The 18,744-nt window shown below is 42.7% G+C and overlaps 2 protein-coding genes across 3 annotated transcripts; one reads left to right on the top strand and one right to left on the bottom strand.

Annotated features, from left to right (window-relative positions):
- The first annotated feature begins 1,032 nt into the window (after positions 1 to 1,032).
- Positions 1,033 to 10,342, top strand: LOC142956722 (polyhomeotic homolog 3 (Drosophila)). The gene is made up of 15 exons (XM_076098451.1): positions 1,033 to 1,235; positions 2,512 to 2,723; positions 3,366 to 3,521; positions 3,614 to 3,694; positions 3,777 to 3,929; positions 4,117 to 4,206; positions 4,404 to 4,626; positions 4,838 to 5,466; positions 5,562 to 5,688; positions 5,929 to 6,242; positions 7,003 to 7,162; positions 7,248 to 7,365; positions 8,575 to 8,704; positions 9,022 to 9,289; positions 9,608 to 10,342. The coding sequence occupies exons 2-15, from the start codon at positions 2,547 to 2,549 to the stop codon at positions 9,760 to 9,762; spliced, it is 2,781 nt and encodes a 926-aa protein (XP_075954566.1). The 5' UTR covers positions 1,033 to 1,235; positions 2,512 to 2,546; the 3' UTR covers positions 9,763 to 10,342.
- An 845-nt stretch (positions 10,343 to 11,187) lies between these two features.
- On the bottom strand, positions 11,188 to 17,088 carry dapk3 (death-associated protein kinase 3). Of its 2 annotated transcripts, XM_076098456.1 has the most exons (10): positions 16,988 to 17,059; positions 16,428 to 16,578; positions 16,209 to 16,306; positions 14,730 to 15,090; positions 14,059 to 14,188; positions 13,829 to 13,877; positions 13,712 to 13,738; positions 13,445 to 13,597; positions 13,289 to 13,334; positions 11,188 to 13,104 (listed from the first exon to the last, which is right to left on the bottom strand). In XM_076098456.1, the coding sequence occupies exons 3-10, from the start codon at positions 16,268 to 16,270 to the stop codon at positions 12,574 to 12,576; spliced, it is 1,359 nt and encodes a 452-aa protein (XP_075954571.1). In that variant the 5' UTR covers positions 16,271 to 16,306; positions 16,428 to 16,578; positions 16,988 to 17,059; the 3' UTR covers positions 11,188 to 12,573. The 2 variants fall into 2 exon arrangements, with proteins under 2 accessions (XP_075954571.1, XP_075954570.1); XM_076098455.1 differs by lacking the exon at positions 16,428 to 16,578 and having other exon boundaries at positions 16,988 to 17,088.
- Between the last annotated feature and the right edge of the window lie 1,656 nt (positions 17,089 to 18,744).

Below are 18,744 nucleotides of genomic sequence, written 5' to 3' on the forward strand. Positions count from 1 at the left end.
CTCTCTTACGCTCCCTTTTTCTCTCTCTGTCTCTCTCTCTCTCTGTCTGTCTGTCTGTCTCTCGCTCTCCCCCTCTTTCTCTCACTGTCTCTCTCTTTCTTTCTCTCCCTTTCTCTCTCTCTCTCTCTCTCTCTTTCTGTCTCTGTCTCTCTGTCTCTCTCTGTCTCTCTTTGTCTGTCTGTCTGTCTCTCTCTCTCTCTCTCTCTCTCTCTCTCTCCCCCTCCTGCTGACTGAGAGACAGAAAAAGACAGTCTGGAATGTGAAATATGACCAACTTTTTTTCTTTCACCACCCAATTAGTTGATTTCACTTAGCATATATGCATAATTAGCTTACATTAATATTGCATCCATTTTTTGCGAACATATTCTGAAAAATCCATCCGGACTAATTAATTTAACATTGATGCTTTTATTTCACAACAGTGCAGCCTCAGTTTTGATCATTTGATTCACTGTCTGATGTTTCACGATGTATTTCATCACAACATTTACAAAGTGAATACCATGCCCGTGTTAAGTCATCTTTATTCGACAGATGTCTAGATACATGCAGATGCTCCAACTTCCCTTTGTGTGTTGTATACTGATTTTGACCTACTTACTATTTCTCTTTAATGATGCAAAAATTAATTTATGTTTGTAAACTGCAAACATAAATGCATTTTTTTGTCTGCAGAGCAAAATCTTATTTGCTGTAGAGTCTTTTTTTTCAACAGACAAAGGCGTAATATATTTATCTGTTAATAAAGTGAACTAAAGTGAAAAACAAATCCACGGGGAAGGAGTATTATCGGGTTACTTTATGATATCAGCGCAATAATCACAGCCTCGGGGACCAAATCCATCATCCCAATCTTCTTATTTTTTTCTGAGTCAATATCTTAAACTTTTCATCAGCCATCATCATGACAACAAGTTCATTTAATAAAAGCCATTTGGATCAAATCACATTTTAACCCGTTAACCACCTCCGCGAGTCTCCACGCTGTGCATGCAGCGGACTCCCCGGCTGGGACTTGGCTGTGGAAGGTCCTCCCGCACTGCGAGCGGTGCTGTATCAAGCCTTTTTTTTTATTGCCTGCATCTGTGTACCGTCAGATTTTTTTTTTAAATCTCCATTTTAGACAGTATACTGGCGCATCAGTGGGCTTCATGACTGAGACAATGTGCCGGGGTCTGGTCAGTTCCTGATGGCCTGATGGTCTATCAATACCAGGCAGGTAACGACAAGAGGTGAATGATTGTGCATGCATAAAGCGCCGTCTGAGCGATGAGAGGCAGTCCGACCGACAGACAGACAGACAGACAGGGAATGACATCCTGATTTGTTGAATTTATTATGCTTAGGTTCCTACATTTTGTTCAATGTGCATTTAAGATCATAGGTGGTCGTTCAGGGATTAATATGCTGCCGGGCGTTTAATTGGACAGAACCGGCTCTGCAGCAGAAAAGCAATCAATATGCAAGCTGCCATACAGACCATCTGTGTTTAGCTTTGTGAAATGTGGCAAACAATTTTATTATTTTAAGGATAGCTCATGAAGTGTATTATTTGTAATATCATATCTTATTATTATCACCATTTTACTCACATTTAGCTGCTGCTTTATCAGCAGTTAAAACCCTCCATTATAGCACCTTTGTCTGATGTGTCTCCTTACAGATGTGGTGATGGCACAAAATAACCTCAACACCCATTTTGAAAAACAAATCAATAATGTGAATGATTTATCTTTTTCATATATATAATATATATATAATATATATATATATATATATGCATCATAACAATGTTTTCCCAGGTTATGGGCAATGAATCCATCTTTGTTTTTCCTCATGTTATGATGTTTGTTAATGTGTGTACGTAGCTGTAGTTTAATGATTCAGTTGTACTTTTTATATTGAAATCATCAAAAGTAAAGCAAATATTTAAGATGCTTTAAAAAACACAAATTGTAGTCTGTTTAATCAGTTTAAAAAAAATAACATGCACTTATATATAGGCTGGGTAACTTATATAATGTTATATAATACTTACACATAATTAGCACATATATGTATGTATTTTTAAATGAGAGAAGAAATGCTACACTTGATGGATGATTTTAATGTATTAGTGACTTTTTGTTAATTTGCTTTGCTTTATGGATGAATTACCAAGTGTAGTTAAAACCTAAAAACTGAAAAGCCTAAAGTATATTTTTCTCCACGTATTATGAAATACGAATAATTCGTAATAATGTAGCCTAGATAATCTGGAAATACAAAAAACACTTGCTTGATCCATAGTTTAACTTTTTGCAGCACTGGTTGTTTTGTTTTATATTAGACAAAAAAAGTCTTTCTTCAGCTTTTTTTTTTTTATAAACTTTTGCTGCAGAGTGACAGTTTGAGAAAAGTGCTAAACAACAAACGAGTTAATCAGCGCAGGTCCATCACTGAATGTCTGTTATATTATATATATATATAAATTCTTGCGGTTAGTTAATGTCTATCTTACCTCCACAGTCTTCCCATTACTGAGTCAGTGTGTGACCCGGGAGATGGAGAGGCAGGGCCTGGGAGAGAAGCAGCCAGACGCTAATAGGACCGGAGCCACAACCCCCCCCATCACATCAGCTGCCGTCACCATGGCAACTGTCAGCTCCGGCAGCACCACGTGCACCGGGGCGCCCTCTACCTCCCTGAGCATCATCTCTCCCGACAGACAGGCAGTCCAGGTAGTAGACAGGACCCGGGACCTCTGCATGCATTGTTTGACTTGACTGACAGGCAGTCCAGGTAGTAGACAGGACCCGGGACCTCTACATATGATTGTTTCATTGTAGATGAGTCCAGATAGTAGACAGGGCCTGGGAGCTCTACATACAATTGTTTCATTTAAGAGGTGTCCAGGTAAAAGACAATATCTGGAGCCCCTGCATGATTTTATTTTTTGACTTGGCAGGTCGATAGGTGATCGATGACCAGGTCTAATGCTTAGAGCCAGTACAGAATAATTGATGATTTTGTAAAGTAAAAGATAGGTAGTTCAGAATATAATCAGTCTTCTGTTGAACTGCGTAGCATATGCATTTTCTTAATAAAACCAGGAGTTATATGTTATCTTAAAAAAGTGACTTCCATATAAAAAAGCTGCTAGCACTAAGTATAAATCAAATTACAGAATTCAAATACCTCAAGCCTTTGGCCATCAAAAATAAAAGTACCTTTTACAAAGCAACTCGATATTATTCTAGGAATATTCCAATCCTAACATTTTTTTTTTTTTCAGAAGTAAATGTTCTAAATGTCTCAAAAAGACTAACTAACTGAAATTATTTTTGTAAAGTGCTTGATGTATCCGTCATGTGACCCAACAGGTGATCCAACACGCCATCCACAGACCTCAGAGCATGGCGGCCCAGTACCTGCACCAGATGTACGCGGCCCAGCAGCAGCACCTCATGCTGCAGACGGCCGCCCTGCAGCAGCACCAGCACAGCCCTCATCTGCAGAGTCTGGCCACCATACAGCAGGTCAGAGGGTGTCTGTTCTGTGTTAGTGCAAGCACGAGGAGTCATTTAGACATGAGCTGTAGGGTTTGTGATAACGCTCTAATGTCTTTCAGGCGTCAGTCTGTCAGCGGCAGACGCCTTCTTCATCCAGCGGCGGTTTGGTTCATCAGCCTGCTGGTGTTTCCCAAAACTCAGTCAGTATCTATGTTACAACTCTTTATCAATCTGACGTGCCCTGAGCACGGATATTAACCTCAGCGTCTTTCTCTCATCCAGATTACCATACCAGCGTCTCCAGTGACAGCGCAGCTGATTGGCCGAACCCAGACATCCACTGGTGGTGCAACCACCATATCCCAGCAGGCCATGCTCCTGGGAAACAGACCGGCCAACTGTAACCAAGCTCAGATGTACCTTCGCACTCAGATGGTACAAAGGTTTTCAATTATGTCACGCTGTTGGTCAAGCTGTACTTACACTGGTACTTCAAAACTGCATGACCTGTTTACCTCCATTTATAAGCTTACCGAACGTGTTTTCTTATGTTTTCTCACAACATGAAGTTTGTTTATTTCTAGCCACCTATCTCTCCTGCTCTTTGCTTTTCTCCTGTTAGCTTATTCTAACCCCTGCCTCCACGGTGGCTACAGTTCAATCAGACTTCCCCGCTGTCACCTCCTGCTCCTCTTTACCTACCTCCTCTCAGGTACAAACTTTGAGTAACACATGCACACCACAAGCCTGCAACATTATAGACTTCAGGTTGTTACGTATCTTGAGCTCGAGCCACATTGGATTTTGATGGATGTTAGAGGAACCATTGATAAAGTTGGGCTGTCAACCTCACCACCTCTTGCTTTTATAAACAGTGTCAAAGTGACTTCCTGTCTGTTTCTCGTTCAGGTGCAGAATCTCGCTCTGCGTGCCCACTTGCCTGGAGCTCTGGCCACAGCCCACGGTGTGATCTTAAAGCCGTCCGCCCAGTCACAAGCCCCGACTCCGACCACCTCTTTATCCAAGACGTCAATCTGCGGGCTGAAAACCAACCAGCTGACCGACACCTCAACAGAAACAGGACCGGCTGATGTCACCCGGTTGGCCTCAGGACCCCAGATTATGACGCCAGGTGAGATAACGGGTTCAAATACTGAGGCCTAAAGGAAGATTACCAGAAAGCGTGTTTCAGGTTTAAGTGAAGAGTCACAGGAACAAGAATGAACGCCCACACCGTGACATTTGCCGTAACTTTTCAGGTCCACCTTGAGAAAGAGATCCTTGTTTTGTGTATTTGTTAGATTTTGTTCTTCACATCTGTCCGTGCTTCGCTCTCCTTGCAGCCTACTCTCCGGTGCAGACCAACACTCTGGTCAAGCAGCAGCTGTCCTGTCCGCCGGGCCAGCGAGTGGCGCACCACCAGTTCATCCTCCAGCAGACTGCAGGAGGATGTCCACACCACAGGCATCTCCAGCCCATCGCGCTCAGAGTAGCACCTCAAGAAACCAACTCCAACCCTCTTCCTCTTTCAGTTAAAAGACTGACCACTCCCGGCACCCAATCAAAAACCAACAGCGACCCCCACGCCCCTTCTTCCTCGTCTGTCACCAGCGTGTTTGCATCCTCAGCTCAGACCTCGATCCCAGCCGCCACCGTTCAGCCTCAGCCTCCTCCTCTGGTGGCCGCTCCGCAGCGGCGGACGACATTCCCACAAGTTCAGAACCAGCCTCCGCCTCCTCCTCCGCCTCTGGTTCTCCCCAGGCTGCCCCAGAACCCCCCGGCCTCCCTCCAGAGGCTGTCCCTGCACTCGGTCCAGGCTTTGGCCGTCCAGTCGGGACGGATGCTGCTGACAGAGCGGGAGCTACCTGTCGCGGAGGCTCTGGTCCAGATGCCCTACCAGAACCTCCCACCTCCTCAGACGGTGGCTGTCAATCTGAAAGTGCATCGAGTCAGACACAATGAAACTCCATCGGTGAGCCGCCGCGTGCTGGGGTTAAGCTCTGTAAGCTTTGTCTGTTCACAGTGTCTGTTGTTTTGATGAAGCGTTTGTTGTGGTTCGAATTTCAGTCGGGGCAAACGGGGTGCAAAGTGAATGGATTGAGCTCAGAGGAGAGGAAAGATGCACGTCCTCCCAGTCCACAGCGAGACAGGACCCTGACACCTCTCACCGGGCCTCCTAAGCAGAATGGTGCAGGTAAAGTAAGATGATCAATATAATGAAAAAAGAAAAGAATAAAAGTATTTATAACCCTAGAAACTAACCTGTCTGAGACCAGCTGAGTCTTCAAAGTAACTGAGTTCAGACTTATATAAACCTCCTTTGCAAAACTGAATTTCCTGAATATAAACCAGAATTACTGGAACAAGCCTGGTTCAACCAGTTACCTTGCTGTAGAAAACAACCGTCAGATCTTTTGTCTTTCATGCCTTTAAGCAGTCTCGGGTTCATCCTCCATCACATCCAGTCGCTCAGTGATCCGGCCACCTGTGGTGGAAGAACCCTCCCAGCTCACCACCACCACCACCAGCAGCAACCCTCCTCCTCCTCCTCCTCCTCCTCCTCCTCCTCCTCCTCCTCCATCTCCTCCTCTACCTCCGCCCGTCCTGCCAGCAGCAGCAAGAGGCCCCAGCCAGCCCCGCTCCTCTCCAGCCAGCGTCCCAGGCAGCCCCGACAGGATACTAACAACCCATGTCCTCACACACCTCATAGAGGGCTTCGTCATCCGAGAGGGTCTGGAGCCGTTCCCGGTATGAACGCTGGAGGTGCAATATCACCAGCGAATGTCTGTCAGAGTTCGATGTTTTAGCTAACAAAAAAAGTTCATCCTGAAGCCCTTAAAACTGACATTGTGTCTCGTTGTTTTTCACTGTTAGACGGTTTACAATTCTGATAATCCGTGGGTAGTTAACATTCAAATATTTCTGGTGCAAGTATAATGGAGAAAGTAGAATAATAGATTTCCAGCTAACAAAAACTAATTCTGGTGTCAGAATAAAAAAGTAAGGGCTTGTTAGTAAACTCACATCAAGTAGAAGTCCTGCACAGATGTTGTACCAGTTCTGCTGCCGTCGTTCACATCTTGTGTAGCGGCCGGTTTTTAGGTTTGCAGTTCATAACAATAATTATTAATTTAATTTGTACAGCACACTTTCAGATACTAACACCATCTCAAGGTGCTTCACATACAGGACAAAACAATTGAAGTGCAACGCTAAAATTAAACAGGTTACACCAAAGAACCATGCAGTTATAGGGTTGAAATAGGATAAATAAAATTATAAACGTATATAAAAGTTTAAAAGTAGATCAAATTAGAGACAGGATTTAGCAACCCAAAAACACGTACAGTATGAGCCAGGACTCTAGGGGAAAGCAGATCAGGTGAGTCCTAATTTTTGTCAAATATAGACGTGTAAAAATACACTCCATCTGTTTCTACGCAGAACTTGTGTCCTTCCACGTCAGTATGGGAGATTTACCTTTTTCTAAATGCACCTCTTAATGCAGGTGGTCTCCGCCTCGCTGCTAGCGGACCAGCAGGCTTCACTTCCCGAATCCCAGGAGATGCAAACCAACGGGGACGCAGCAGCAGAGGACAGTCCGCTGGACGCTGACCAGTCGGATTCAACAGACTCAGAGATGGAAGACGACGGCCCTGCAGCAGATGGTGAGGTGATGTGTGTGTGTGTGTGTGTATAAGACATGTGTTGTTTGGGTGTGTGTACGTGTGACTAACAGCTGGCCCTGTGAAGATGCAGAGCTGGGGGAGAGTTTGGCCGCTGTGCTGCAGTGTGAGTTCTGTGGGAGTCGAGGTTACGCTCACACGTTCCTGCGCTCCAAACGCTTCTGCTCCATGACGTGTGTCAGAAGGTAAATCAATCACTCACACATCTCCAGATGCACTAACAACACTTCACCTAATGAGCATGAGTCAGTGTTGTAGTAATCCAGATCAGTCTTGGTCTCAAGACCGACCTCAAGACCACTTTTTAGAGGTCTTGTCTTGTAAACAACTGCAGGAAACACTAAATTGTGCATCAGTTATGTGATTGCTGCACGTATAGACATACACACACATATATATATATATATATATATATATAAATAAATAAAAGAGGTGAATTGAGATGATTTATTTCTCTGTCGGTGTTTTCATGGGAATGTGGATTTCAGATTAATTTCAGGAGAGCATGTTCCACATTTTATTGTGAGGGAGTCATGCAGTGTGGGACAGGTCTTGGTCTTGACTTGGTCTCTGTTAAGTGGTCTTGATCCCACATACACCGTCCTGCTGCTAGTAATACTCACTACTAGAGAACTGAATATGTATTAATCCACAGCTGAAAATAGTCCCCAACGAGCCTTTAAAGAAATACAATTATATACTTGTCATACATTTTTTTTAAAAAGTTCAAACATATGATCACAGCTAAAGTAGGGAAGCTGGAAAGTATTGAGAGATGGACGAAGATATGTCTTTTCATGTAAGAACAATACAGAAGTACACCACCGTTACTATTCAAAATAATGACGGATATTTAATAATTGATAATCTTGTTTGTACATTAGTTTAAAGAGGGACTGATGCTGCATTGAGTATTTCAGCCTTGTTTTAATGTAAGTTGTTGCTTAGTTTAAAGTTTAAACCCACTGTATGTGGAAAGAATGAATAAAAACAAAACTTTACTGCAGTAGATCTTCTCAGACCTCAACAAGACATTCGTTTTTACTGCAAATGAGCATCCATCCTTGTATAAATAAAGATTTTAAAAGAAGCAGCCTCTACCACACAAGACAAGTAAACTGAAATGTCGTCAGTGGTGGTGAGACACATCATCTGACATCTGCAACCCATTGAGTTACATTTGGGCTCTCAAGTGTATAATCACTCCCAGGTTTCCTTTTGAGTCTCCATTCAGGCACCAAAGAGTCCAGATGCAGCTCAGAGCACAATGACAAAAGCCCGTCTAACTGTCTGCAATCAGTAACCACAGGCTCGTACAGTCCCAGAGGGCTTTTGGACTTTGAGGATCGTCATCATGGTGAACTGCATGAATCTAATTTGGTATTTTGGTTCAGGTTCAGTGTGAGCTGCAGCAAGCGTATCACTGTGCTGAGAGCAGGTCGCTGCGGTCACAGGCCGATGGGCCGGAGAGGACGACCCCCCAGCAGAGTCAACGGAGCCTCCAGAGAACATTTTCTGAGACAGGTCAGTGGTATCAGCTGACCTGCTGCATGTAGCCAAACGCACAAGTGCTGCTATTTGATGCTAAAACTTGTGAAATTGTTTTAGCGTCAGAAGCTGCTTAAGGCTCAATGATCTATCATGCAACATTAGAAAAACCCTGCAATGCCCTTTAATTTAAACCTTTATTTTGAAAGGACCATTCCATTAAATGTTTAAAAAACAGCAGGAGCCTAAATCCTCTCTGAGAGGACTGAAGCTAATACCTGGTTGAGCTTTACTGCACGTAGTCTCGACCAAAACACGGGATATTTGTCTCACTTGTCTTCGGGCCCCAACAGGCTCGTGGGTCGTTTGGCTCGGAGGAGACCCGCCAAAGCTCACCGAGAGAGGACGACGAGCAGGACGAAGAGGAGGAAGACGAGCCTCCCGTTCCGATGACAACCAGGCTCCGGAGACATGCCGAGAGGGAGAGGGAGAGAGAGCAGGAGAGAGAGCGGGAGCCGAGGATGACGGAAACAATCAGTGTTTCTGAAGGAGAAGACGACGCCGGCTGTCCGGCTCAGTGGAACGTTCAACAAGTGTTTTCTTTTATCAACTCCCTGCCAGGTACAAATATAGCTGCATGCTGTTCATCAGTGGTGGAAACATATTTTATGTTTTGGATGTAAATCAAACTGGTAAATAAACAGTATATAAAAGTGCTGCTGAAACAATTAGTCAATCAGCTGATTGACAGAAAATTAAATGGCAACAATTTTGATAATAGTTTCAAATATTTTTAAATCATTTTGAGGTTTGGACTATTATGTCTGTAGCAGGAATACAGCTCGTTTCTTCCAGCCGTGTCAGAGTTTGTCATATTAAAGTGTTAATGAACAGGGGGCCCACACTCTACTCAGTCCATCCGTCCTCTCTCTTCTCCAGGTGGTCAGGATGTAGCCGAGGAGTTTCGCTCCCAGGAAATCGACGGACAGGCTCTGCTGCTTCTAACCGAAGACCACCTGGTCAGCACCATGAACCTTAAACTGGGACCTGCACTCAAACTGTGTGCCCACATTAATTCTCTGAAAGATGCATAAACACGTCAACGTCCCTTCTCTCCAAGAATGGATGCGTGTTGATGAAGAAAAACAGGAGGACGTTTTGAAGCACTACCCCATTTCTCCAGTTGTCCGACTTGTCCTCGGACACAAAGACGGTTAAAACACACCGAGTGGATCGTGTTGAGCTGGAATCATGAAAACACAGACTGCAGTTTTTCTTGAGACCACTGCCAAACGTTTCCCTCCTGAGTGAAGTCCTCACACTGTAACAGACGATTTTAAACACGCAAGAGGAGCATTTCTTTCCATCTCCTCTTGTCTTTTGATTCCAGTGATTGTAGTCGTTGGGCTCCGGTTATCCATTTGTTTCAAAATGGTCAATTTAAAGTTCTTTTGTATCATTTGTAAACAAAGAAAACATCTATACATTATGACACAGAAAGTTAAAAGGATGCTGTACAAGCTCAAAGTTTACAAAAACAGATTTACTATCTTACACATGATTCCACTTATCATCAGCAAACTAATAACTTATGGAACCAAACTGATGACAAGGTTATTTATGATTTATTTATTACCGTCATAATTAATGTACAAATAAAACCATTAAAGTATTGTACACTGTTTTGTGGTTTTGTAACACGTTTTACAAAAAGGTACCAAAACTCCCAAGAGTCAAAGGATTTACTTCTTTATATTGGACAATAATAAATGTGACTTTGTAATAAACTGTATATATACAACATGGAGTTCAAGGTCAAATGGCTGTTTCCTATTGGTCTGGACTTGTAACTGATTCAGTAAGCCCAGCTTAATGTTTTGCAAGGCATCCTTTAAACAGTTTATCGTTTCGAACTATTTATTTCTCTGCTGCTGTAAAGAAAAGTCTGATAGAGAACTCATCCAGCTCCAAATGCATCATGTTGTCTTTCCTGTACACAACATTAAGTAGTTTGGTAGATAATACTGACCGTGGTTAAGCCTTTTACATATTAAACATCACATCAGCTGGTCTCTTTAAAATAAATTAATACATCTTTAAATTAAAAAGATAATTTAATAAGTGGTGGAGGAAGTACTGAGATCATTTACTGCAGTGAAAGTAGCAAAGACACTATAGAAAAAAACTTCAGTCCTGCATTTAAAATATTAAAGTAAAAGTAAATGATAAATAGAATGTACTTGTACAGCGCTAATATACTAATACTACTACAAAATACAAAGTAACCTTCGTATAATGCAAAGAAAATAGCCCAATTGAGTGTATATATATATATATATATATATATATATATATATATATATATATATACACACACACACATTTACTAAAGTACCAGTAAGTCAAAATTCTACTTGCGTACAGTACTTGAGTGAATGTACTACGTCTCTGTGGCCTGAAGGACAAACAGAAGCAGAGTTAGTTTCCACTCACACAACAACACACAAACACGACTCGGGTTACAGCGATAACTGTTTATTTAAAACAAGCCCGGGCATTTCACTTTAAAGACGGATTAAAATAGATTGTGGAACAATTCTACAATCCTCTCAGTGTAATGTCTGTCCTGAAGAATACTACGGACTACATCGTACACTTCTACTCTACACATGCGGAATGTGTTGCACGGATGTGGGACGCATCGGTGGAATGTTTGGAGTCCGCAAGAGACGGTCAGAATGAAAACGGAGACGAGAGTAGCGGGATGTAGAGGAACGGTTCCATGCACACCATTTGGTTTACGAGGCTACTGTGCAAAAGGTTTTTGCGTTTAAGACATAAGAGCAATATCAATGTGATAGAAATGTCATTGACTCGATGACGGATGAGTGCTCGCGGAGGCAATACGGTCGATCAGTTAACAGGCACTGCAAAAGAGGAGTTCATACATTTCAAATGTGGTGGCGCTTTGTTTTTATAAGTCTGTAAATTAATTGAATTTCCAAATAATTCCCCAGGATGTTTCCAGGAAAGAATCAGGACATTTGGTGCCGATTATAGAGAGTTGATCAGTTGGACAAGTAAGATGTGAAATGTGTTCATTAAGCGCATGTGATGAATACATATTTACTTGGGTATAAATAGAGAAACGTCATTCATGGAGAGTCCTCTGGAAGACATTAATAAACTAATTAAACTAATATAACAGTATCAGCTCAGTCAGTTCTTTCAGTCTCTATTTTCTGGGATTTAGAGACAAACTATGTGGTTCTTTCCAGGAAACTTTCACAAGGAATAATTAAGAAATCATTAGGCAATGACAGATCTGTAAAATAACGCATGAACCTAAATCTCTCTTTGTTTTCTATGCTGAGTGTTTACGTTTATTGCATCCTTTGGCGTTTGTCCCAATTAAATGTGAGCTGCAATCGAATCGGAAATGTAAACGGATAAATAAACAAACCTGAAACTACAAGCTGAATATAAGAGCGAACATCTCCGGCTTCTACAGCACCGGGACATTCAGACGCAATTACATTTCTAAAATAAAAGATAACCAGGCTGAGAAAAATGGCAAAACAAAAAAGCCAATATAGTTGCAAACTTTGAATTATTTGTCACGTAACCGTACATAAAATCTAAAAAAAAATGATAAATTAACTTATAAAACAGAGGAATGACACTTTTCACGGGGGAATGGGTTCAACATATTGCCTCTCGGCTTCTTGCTGGTTCTCTGAAGCGTGACATTAAAAAAAAACAAATAAAATAAAAAAAAATTTTTTAAAAGAGTTGGAACATTTCTCCCGACAGGCAGCAGAGTTTATGACGACAACTGACCCACTCACACCGCACTGACGCGTGCAGACGACACGGAGGATACTCGAGAATCAAAGCGTCATTGTTCAGGACATGCTGCCGAGGCCGTCCTTCTCCACCGATATGGACTTGACCAGCTCCTCCACCCAGCGGACTTCAGAGGCCACCTGCTCCGCCAGGACCTCGTAGCGGTTCTCCAGGCGGCCGTACTTGCGCTTGAGGATGTTTGCGGCCTGCATGGTGAGCCGGGCCTCCTCCTGGCTCTTCTTGCGCTGGGCCTGAGTGCGCTGCAGCTCTTGGCGGATGTGGCTCAGGTCGCTGGAGATGCTCTGGTTCTCCTCCTTGTACCAGCCCTCCTTCTCCTCGTAGATGGACAACAGCGCCGCCACATCATCCCGGCACGAGCGCTGGTTACGCTCCAGGTCCCTCAGGCCTTCCTCTGCTGCCGCGATCTCCTCCAGCACCTGGGAGAAGCGCTCGAAGTTGACGTAAGTGTTGTTCGGAGGCATGCTGGAGTGGGACTTGATGGTGTACTCCTTCAGACGAGTGGTTTTCAGGCGTCGGCGCTCCATCTTGTGGTCTCTCTCCTCCTGGCGGACATTTCGCCTCTTAATAACCTGCAGAGGGAAAAATGTTTTTTTAATCTCTAATACCAGTATTTGTATCGACTACAAAAATCCAATATGATGCTATATATAAATTTGTTTTATTTAAGAATTGTGACCAAGGTACAGTATGTACTGACCAGAACATTTTGAATTTTAAACTCAAACGGATATAAACGCTGAATAAAAAACCCACCTTAATCCAGGGGTGCTCAAGACTGTCATCAATCGTCATTCTCTTCCTGCGAATGAAAATAATCCACCAGTGAGAAAATGACAAACTTCCATTTGTCTACGAAACAGAGATTTCTCTTCTTTGCTTTTGGTGTAAAATATGGTAAAAAGTTCCTACTTAGGATCCTTGACTAGCAGACGTCGTATGAAGTCCTTTGCCAGCTCACTGGTGTTACTGAAATACTCTTCATCAAAGTCGTAGTTGACGGCCGAGATGTTCGTCAGGGTCTCCTGCTTGGTCTCGCCCAGAAATGGTGAAGCACCACTCAGTCTACGGGATCACAGAGAGAGAGAGAAAAAAAAAAAAAAGGGATTTGCTTTACAGAAACAACATGGACGAGGAGTGAAGTGACTTATGTTTCAAGACATTGTTGTCATTACTCACAGGATGTACGTGATTACGCCGATGCTCCTGCAGAGAAGAGAAGAACCAAACATGAATGAAAACTGTCACGCGGGTCGGTAAACAGCATCAGAGGAGGAAGAGATGTTCACATCTTACCACATGTCCGCCTCCAGTCCGAGGGGCTCATAGTTAACTATTTCTGGAGCTGTAAAGCACAGAGGAAGGAACTTTTTAATACAAACCAGATGTGGAGATCTGAAACACACCTACAATGTTTAATTTACTTGCCAGAGTGGGCACACACGAGCACAAAAACTGGTTCTTAAAGTGGAACACATTTACTTTATTAACATTCGGATATTCAGGAGGGGAAAACATGAGCTCACCGACAAACTCCGGCGTTCCAAAAATGTTCTTGAACTCGTTTCCTGCTTTAATCTGATGCGCGATCCCAAAATCAATCAGCTTGATCCTGGGGTTCGGGACGTTCTTGTCCAGCAGCATGATATTCTCAGGCTGAAAGATAAAACAAAGATAAACATTAGTGAGAGAACGAGCTGAGCTACAAGTGTACATTCACATTAAAAACAACTTTTTAAGATCCTCTTCGGCTACCTCATCATACATGCAGCGCAGAATTCAGAGAGGTTTTACCGTTTTTATACGCAGCAGCGCCACACCATAATAAACAGTGATCGTAAGAACAGTAAGACCTGGTCTATGCTGATGGGCAGTCGTATCTGCCACAGTGCTGCATATAAAGTTTGATGTTAAATGTTTTTCTTGGTTTTAAAACTTTAATTGGCACATTTTTCTGAAATTATTTGACTAATTATTACACATTTTGTGTATCTTAAAGCCCCAAAAAAATCTTCATATTGATGATACGAAGATAACTTATCATTATCACAATGCAGATTGACAACTTTGTGTGTCTGCAGTCAAATCCCTCCGCACACACAAGAGCAAGATATTTAAGGTGAACAGAATCCTCACTAACGCGTCAACTACGACCGCCGACCGCCGACCGCCTCCCCCCCCCCCGCAGACCACTGACCTTAAGGTCAAAGTGAGCGATGCGTTTGGAGTGCAGATACTGAACGCCATCCAGGATCTGCTTTAGGAACTGGGTGGCCTCCTCCTCCGTCAGAGATTCCTTCTCAGCCAGGAAGTCGAACAGCTCCCCTCCGGACACCAGCTCCAGGATCAGGATCACGTCGGCCTTGTTTTCAAAGATGTCGTGCAGGGTGATGATGTTGCTGTGCTGGATCTCCCGAAGGATGTTGACTTCGCGCTCGATCTCCTCGCGGCTCACCCCCCGACGGCTGGACGACAGTCGGCGCTTCTTGATGAACTTGGCCGCGTACTCGATACTCGTGGTCTTCTCTTTACACTTACGAACGATGGCAAATTGTCCGCTGCAGGAAAGAGGGGGGGACGGGGATGTTAAAAATATATAGATTTAGGTTAATATAGACCTGCTTGCCTTTTGTTTTTGTTGTTCCAGCTTCATGTTGTTATAAGGATCGAGTTCTTGGCGGCTGGTTAGAGTACAGAAGATATATCAAGACCTCACTTTGGGCTACGAGTACTTCTGATGGACCGAGTCGGTGCTTCCCAACTTTTTTGGCTTATGCCCCTTAAATTGAAGCAGGGTTAGGGTTATCTGTGACCCCTCGTCACAGGTTAAGGCCTCAATGTGGACATGTGGTTCAACCGAAACACATTATTTTTTTTGTTCAGACGGTTTCATTTGAGGCCTTTTACGAACCCAGAAGAGGTGAATGGATCCAGTATTTCAGAGGAAAACAAGCAAAGATTTTAAAGGAGGAGAAAGCATTTCATAAAGCATGACAAGGCAGAATTTAATGTCTGCATATGTCAGCACACACACATACACACACACACACCCTCCTATAGAGACTCTACACCTCAGTGGAGGTGGAAAGGCACATTGAGAGGCAGTGATGTCATAGTTTTGCTGCATCACTGCAGAAAAAAAGTTGAGTCCAAACTATTAAAATGCGATGACTCATTACACAAACTATCAAGCATAGTCTGGAAATGATATTATAGGGTATTTAATATGTTGCTGATGATATGTTGGCCTTCATCAGATCGAATGTTTTGCAGCTCATATCTGGCATCAAAATGCATCTAGAACACATCTGAAGTAACTGTGTAGTTTGATTACACTTCACATGCTATGCATGTACTACCAACTAATACTTAAAGTTGTTTTTTTACCTCCACCAGGTAGGCATTTGTATTCACGCAACACTACATGAATCTCTGATGTCCTCCAAAACACAGCACACATACTAAAGAATACAAACGGTGTTTTGGATGCATTCACACTTGCATGTGGAACTGTCCTCCAGTGACTGGGACACCACAGACACGCATGTTAGAGTCAAAGTGTGAACAGTGTATTTTGTAACACTGACTACAGCAGTGGTACCAGGCGGATGTTTTCAGGCACAATATGTTTAACGAGAGAAGGAAAAAAAAAAGACAATAAATGTGCAGAACATACCTGCCCAGCTCCTCTTCCATTTCATAATACAACTCCACATCCTCCTGTCTGAAGCCAGCCATGGTGTGCTGACTGGAATGATGAAGCCTTGGGATTCACTGCAGTGGAAAATTAAAAAAAAGTATAAACTCAATGAACACTGGCAGTGGTTGGTGTGGCCCTGACAGCACAGTGACCAAAACAACCAGAATTACTATTCCATCCTACAGGACTGATTACCTTCTCTACTCCTTATTTGGCCCGAGTCAGCTCAGCTTTAGTTTTCAGAGACTTTCTGGATCATGTCAGACTTCTGCATACCAGACCTACTGACGTCATCTCCTGGACCAGCCATCTCTGACTCAATTAAAGGGACCGGGATAGAGAAACACTATCGAGGTTTTAGCTTTTCCCCCCTAATTTGAATCTTGTTTAATGAGGCTGATCTTAAAAACTAAAAACTATTTCTGATTGTAGCTTTTAAGGATTCAAATCTGCCGTTTTAAAGTAGCCAACGTTACAAACAGACAGCAGAGTACATGTTCCCGTGGCTTATAGACAAACACAAAAGGAAACTCGTGCCACTGATAAACATCTATTAAACAAAGGAATACAAACAATTTAAGAAAAAAATAAAGAGAATCCCAGCGACGGAAGACAGCTAGCTTAGCTGGTTCTAACTAGCTAGCTAGCGTACTGTATAAAACACCGGCTGTCAGAAAAAACATTCAATCAACAACACTTAAATACTGGCAGCAAATTAAAACGTAACCAAAAACAATACTATAAAGTATACGTACAGTGTGGTTGGCTACAAGTCGCTACGATCGCTGCATTCCTCTTCAAAAGTAGTTAGTTTGTGCGACTTCCCAGACTGAACCGTGTGAAGCTAGCCACAGTGAAACACGGAACTTCCGGTCTCGCTTCAAAATAAAATAACTGCACGCACAGCACGATACAATAGCATTTAGTTGGGAGAGTGTTAGGTACACTACTGTATTTATACATATATATTTTAACTAGTGGTTTATTTGCCATTTAAACTGTAAAAAAAATATATATATCAACCAGTCTCTGATTACTTATTATAGCCCATTATTCTGGCCACGTACAGGCAGTGACGTCAGTGTTTCAACCAGAATGCAGGAAAAAAAAGTAAAGTTGTCTTCTGGTTAAAAAACAAACAATCAAACAACTGCATTGGAGAGAATCGGAGGACAACTGCAAAGTGGAGCAACAAAAAAAATGTATTATTTTATTCTGAAGGCAGGAATCGCTTATTTTCAGTGTCGATGCTTGACTTGAAGCAGATCAATACATGGCAGACGGAAGGACATATGGAATGACATCATGCTCAGTGAATCAAGCCGCTGCAGCACGTCAACGAATAACAAGATTGAGCATGCAACAGCAAAGATTAAAGAGGAACTGAATCAGCTCACAAGAAAGAAGAGACCACTGGTTACCATAGTTAGAAATGTGGTTATGGTTAGTATGACCTATAGGCCAAGTAGTACAAACTGAAAGAGCCCAGTGATATTTAAAACACTTTTTACAGAAATAACAAGAACTACAACAGTATCCAACCTAAACTTGGATGAATAACTAGGTAACCCTAGAGGAAAAGTAAAACAAAATGTATTACCATTCAACAGTATCCTTGTCAGTTCAATTCTCAAACAAGTCAAGTGTATTGTCAAAAAGTACTCAGATATTTTACTTGTGATAAAAGTCGCTATACCACAGTGTATAAAATAATAATAATTCCTGTATTCTAAATTTTACTTTAAAGTACAAAAGTATTAGCAACAAACTATACTATTGAAAGATAAAAAAGTAAAAGTCATGTTAAAGCTTGTAAAGGTGGAGTTTATAGTTGTACTATAATGATGTGTATTGAGAATTTCACGAAGGGATCGATGGAGTATATCTTTATAATAATACATCAATATATTTGGTATTCCAGACGTCCCTCTCTCCAGCAAGTGCTCTATCCACTGCTCGACAATGTCCCCAGTAGAGGTCAGCAGTTCTCCTCCCCTGCTGAATCCAACCTAAAACCAAACCCTGCTTTCCCTTACAAGTTGTTTAACTGTTTGACAGAACTTCCTTGAGGCCAACCGAAAGTTCTTCTCCATAGTCTCCCCGAACTCCTCCCACACCCGGGTGTTTGCTTTGGCAACCATGGCAGCCCCTCTAACCATTGGTCACCTGTCTGCTGTTTCCAGAGACCTTTGGGCCAACCAAGCCTGAAAGGCCTCCTTCCTCAGCCTGAAAGGCCTCCTTCACCACCAGCGGGTTCTTACGTTGCCACAACAGGCACAGATGATCTTCAATCCATATCTAGCAGCTGCTTCAACAATGGTGGCTTTGAACAGGGCCCACTTGGAATCCATGTCCCCAGCCTCCCCCAGGAAGCATGAAAAATTCATCCGGATTTGGGAGTTGAAGACCTTGCAGACAGGTGCCTCAGCCAGATGATCCCAGTTCACCCTGACTACGCGTTTGGGTTTACCGGCCTCCCCCCGCCATCTGATCCAACTCACCACCAGCTGGT

This window comes from Anarhichas minor, unplaced genomic scaffold (assembly GCF_050575085.1).
Source record: "Anarhichas minor isolate MPS153535 unplaced genomic scaffold, ASM5057508v1 ptg000024l, whole genome shotgun sequence".
NCBI lineage: Eukaryota > Metazoa > Chordata > Actinopteri > Perciformes > Anarhichadidae > Anarhichas > Anarhichas minor.